Here is a 4,190-nt window from a genome sequence, read left to right as displayed (position 1 = left end):
GATTAAATTGTTTCTTACAGGAAGGTGAAGATGGTGGAGCGTGGAGGAGAAAGTCCAAGGTTTCCAGATGAGTAATGTTTCCTTTGGGTGAATGGTTTTTGTTCCAGGCTGAGGCAGACAGGCAGTGCAGCATAGATCTGGTGAGTGGCTTGCTTAATTGGCTTCAGGATCACAGGGAGATCGTCCAAGCAGGTTTCAAACAAATCTGAACAGGGAGAATCAAGATTAACAGAATTCTGGTAGACAGATACACAAGAAGGCCGAGAATCATACCAAAACAGGATGATGCATCAGCGAGGACTTSATCTTCTGATCCACTTTAAATAGCCAGGAGTAATGAGCCAGATCTTCAGCAGCTGCAGCCACTTGGGTGTGGCAGCCAATCAGGAACAGGACAGGTTAAACACTGAATGCCTCAACTGCTGCACTAGTTACTGTATATACTTTTAGTCCACATTTGAGTTTATTTATGTATACATTAAGTTCACTTTTTTGAATTAGTAAAACCAGAACTATGTTGTCATTTTAATTGTTAGATTATACTTGTAAGCTTGTTTAGCAATTACTTGTGGAATACTATTTATATGCTAAAAAGTACTTCCTTAAAGTATCCTTGAAGATAACTCATACTGTATGTACACTAAACTGTAATGTGTTGAACAGGCAAGTTCAGAACAGGTAATTCCTCAAAGCAAATGTGTTTTGTGAAAAACTTATTCTGCAACATTAAATGGTAAACAGTCTGTACTGGTACTCTACTAGATCTCCTACAAAGTTTTTTTTAAAGTTTATTAATTTAAAACAAAGCAACACAAATTCAAAATACAATAATAATAATAATAATCAAATTAAATGAAAGGTAGCAGAAGAAGAAAAGAATCTTATGATTTCTGCCCCTTTTTCTTAAATAAATTCAATAAAAAATCTTCAATTTACAACGTACAAAAAAAAAGAGAAAAAACAAAGGTTTAATTTCTTCTTAAGTAACAATTCATGCCTTATACTCATACATATTCCTCCAACAGATTTACCTTTATCATTTTCTTAAATATACACATTGATCTGGCTTTTTTAACGTTATCCTCCAGATTATCCCATAATTTAAAAATAATTTTAAAGTTAACATGTACAATCATCTTTGGAGACTAATCTGTGCCACTCACATTCATACACTGATGAGACACACATTAGGGGTGAAGTATCTTGTTCAAGGACACAACAACTGAGACAGCTGGACGGGGGATCGAACCAGTAACCTTCCAGTTCCAGGACAACTCCCCTAACCACCCTGCCACAGCCGCCCCATGTTACATTAGTGAATGTTATCTTATTTTGTTCTTAGATTAAAATAATGTATTAGTTTTTTGCAGCATAAGTAAAGAGTAGCAAAAAACACAAGTATAAACTTTAGTATTAAAGTATAAGTCTTATTGTCTTATTTTATACTTTTGAGCATAGCCAAGTATACTTCACTATACTATTCTTAAGTATATCTAATGTAGTTTATAAGAACTAAACTTAAATTACACTGCCTTATTTAAAGAATAAAATAAATATACTTGTAGTACACTTAAATAAACCTATTATTGTGAAGGGTAAGCACTATATCTCAGATAAGTACCTTAAAAGTATACTGGAAGTATACCATTTTATTTATTTTTTTTAGTTTAAAATTAGTATACTTTAAGTATACTTGCATATACTAATTTTTGCTAAGGGATGTTAATGATGGCTGTTTAATGAAGCATAACTGCCACCAGCTGGGAATGTGTGTGGCATTAATTTTCAGACTCTGGGACCACCCAACATTAAAACAAACCCACCCACTAGAGCTGTTCCTGAAGTGTAACAGAAATCTACCCCAACTGCGCTGAAAAAAGTTCAGCCGAGTCAAACCGTGCTGTGGAGGTGCTAGTGGAAAAGTGCCATAAATGACTTTACGCACAGTCTCTGCCAGAGGAGCCCAAAGTGGGGCCCGTGGGCCAAATTTGGCCCACCAAGCCATTTGATATGGCCCACCAGCAGTTGTATAGTTACAAGGTTGTAACCTGTCATACTATGTAGAAACACAGTATTTCCACTGAAAGTCATTTTATCCATTGGTCAAATGAATATTGATGCAGATACTATAAGACTTTTTTTTCTTTCTGCCACCTTTCATTTTATTTGTGATTTATATTTTTATTGTACATGAATTTTGTTAATATATAAGAGACTGTGGTGCAGATAGTTTTCACTGATAGTGCTGACTTTATCTTTGATATGTTAATATTAAACATGAAACGTGAAATACAAGTAACAACAAGAGATATTTAGATTAGATTTAACCACACACGTAGATTTGTTCACGTTATAAGGCCACAAAAACTCATATTTTATCAATTCATGAAATGTCCCATGAGCCTTTGCTGCTTGAGCATATGGCAGACTTCACTAAAAACCAAAGTGGGCCATTGCACTGGCTGAAAGATTACTCATTAAAAATAAAGTACTTTATTTAAAAAGTATTTGTAATTCATGTATTATATTACTACATTTGGCCCGCAGCCCCAGATGATCATTTTGGCTCACTTGGGGAAAATGTTTGAGCTCCCCTGGTCTCTGCCATAATGTCCCCATAACGTGTCGATCATGACTCTCATATTAAACTCATATAGAACTAATATTCAAAGTGAAAATTCTCTTGTTTTTTCCCCCCAGTATAATAGGAAACATTTTACAGCCCAGTGAAAGTCACTGGGAGAAGATTGCCTTGAACTGTTTTTCATAAATGTATTATTAATTCAATTTTCTGTCCCTGTTTTGCACAGCAGCGTTGGAAAAGCCCATAATCAAACTGACTTCTCCCAGTGGTGGACTGGTTTGGGTTTCTGGACATGCGGAGGTCACCAGGGGTCACAGCTTTATCTTCAACTGCTCTTTAAACTCCAATAATTCTTCAGATTATTTTATTCTCAAGTTTTCCAGCCAGGATAACAGCAAACGTTGGACCAGCCAGTCAAATTCATTCAACTTCTATGAAGCTGAATACGACCATGAGGGGAACTACAGCTGTGTGCATGAAGGCAACAGGAACAACACGTCTCCTGAGTCAGATCCAATTTATGTCACCATTAAATGTAAGGAGAAAGTTACATTCAAATCCTTTCTTTTTAGGTAGAAATGGTGTGTTTTAATTCAGAACAATCTAACATTAAACCATGACTTTTCCTCTTTTATTTATAACCATTATAAAATCAGTTATAAATTCTTGAGTCTCGGCGTAAAAATAAGTGAAAACTTCTACTTCAGGTCACAAACTGACTGATCCACTTTGTTCCAATGATATATTTCATCCTGATCTGTATCTAGTTGTGCTAAAATGGACACTTGTGTTTTTTTGCCATTTTATTAAGGTCATTTGACTGTTAAAACGTACAGACAAATACCAACAGCTGAGTAACTTTATTGCATTTAAAAATAAAATGTATAGTTGCAGTTAATAAACATTAAATGGAGAGGGGGGGGGGGKGTCCATGAATATTGTCCTGAGAATGACTAATTATAAAATACGATTTTTACATTATATTAAAATAATAGTTTGGGCTTTTTAAATATTGTTTTTTGGCATGAGAAGTAAATATCTTACCTGCAGTAGATGGCTCTTTGAATAACATGAGTTTAAAACACAGGGTTTAAAAGGATAGCCTAAAAACCTTTCAACAATAAGTACTTTATGAGCTGTGACACCAGTCATAGAGGACAAAGAGTGAAAAAAGCTGAGCTGATCCAGCTCAGACCAACTATTATCTTGACTTTAGGCTCAAAACTAGTCTTTGTTTGTCTAAACTGTTGTTCAAAAACCGGTTGTTGTGGTTGTAAAATGGTTTGGACCCAGGAAACGGGCAGGCACAAAGAGTCAAAACAAAACTGACTTATGAAGAAAGAAAATTTCAGATGTGGCAACAAACTACTTCCACAATAAGCACAAAATATATGGCAGGGAACCAACATGATACACAACTGTCTGACAAACACAAAGTTACACTATGGGCTGCCGTTTGTAAAGTTACACAGTCAAAAATTACCACCAATATTTTTGTTTTATTTAGCCTTTTATAAGAAAATAAAAACAGATTTATTTTTCAAAGTCAGTTTTTCACCATATGATTCATACATTTATAAATGGCATAGTTAAATATTTAATTAAC

General features: G+C 34.7%; 1 protein-coding gene across 1 annotated transcript in view; it reads left to right on the top strand.

Annotated features, from left to right (window-relative positions):
* Window positions 1-2,810: 2,810 nt before the first annotated feature.
* The window catches only part of LOC106534691 (uncharacterized), a gene marked incomplete at its 5' end in the record, with an annotated part of 3,768 nt that continues 2,388 nt past the window's right edge, over window positions 2,811-4,190 (top strand). The window contains 1 exon segment of the mRNA XM_014031401.1: window positions 2,811-3,119. Coding sequence (XP_013886855.1) covers window positions 2,811-3,119 — 309 coding nt within the window.

Source organism: Austrofundulus limnaeus, unplaced genomic scaffold (genome assembly GCF_001266775.1).
Source record: "Austrofundulus limnaeus strain Quisiro unplaced genomic scaffold, Austrofundulus_limnaeus-1.0 Scaffold1245, whole genome shotgun sequence".
NCBI classification, from domain to species: domain Eukaryota; kingdom Metazoa; phylum Chordata; class Actinopteri; order Cyprinodontiformes; family Rivulidae; genus Austrofundulus; species Austrofundulus limnaeus.
The sequence above is the reverse complement of the archived record's forward strand: the minus strand, read 5'-3'. Positions and strand labels throughout refer to the sequence as shown.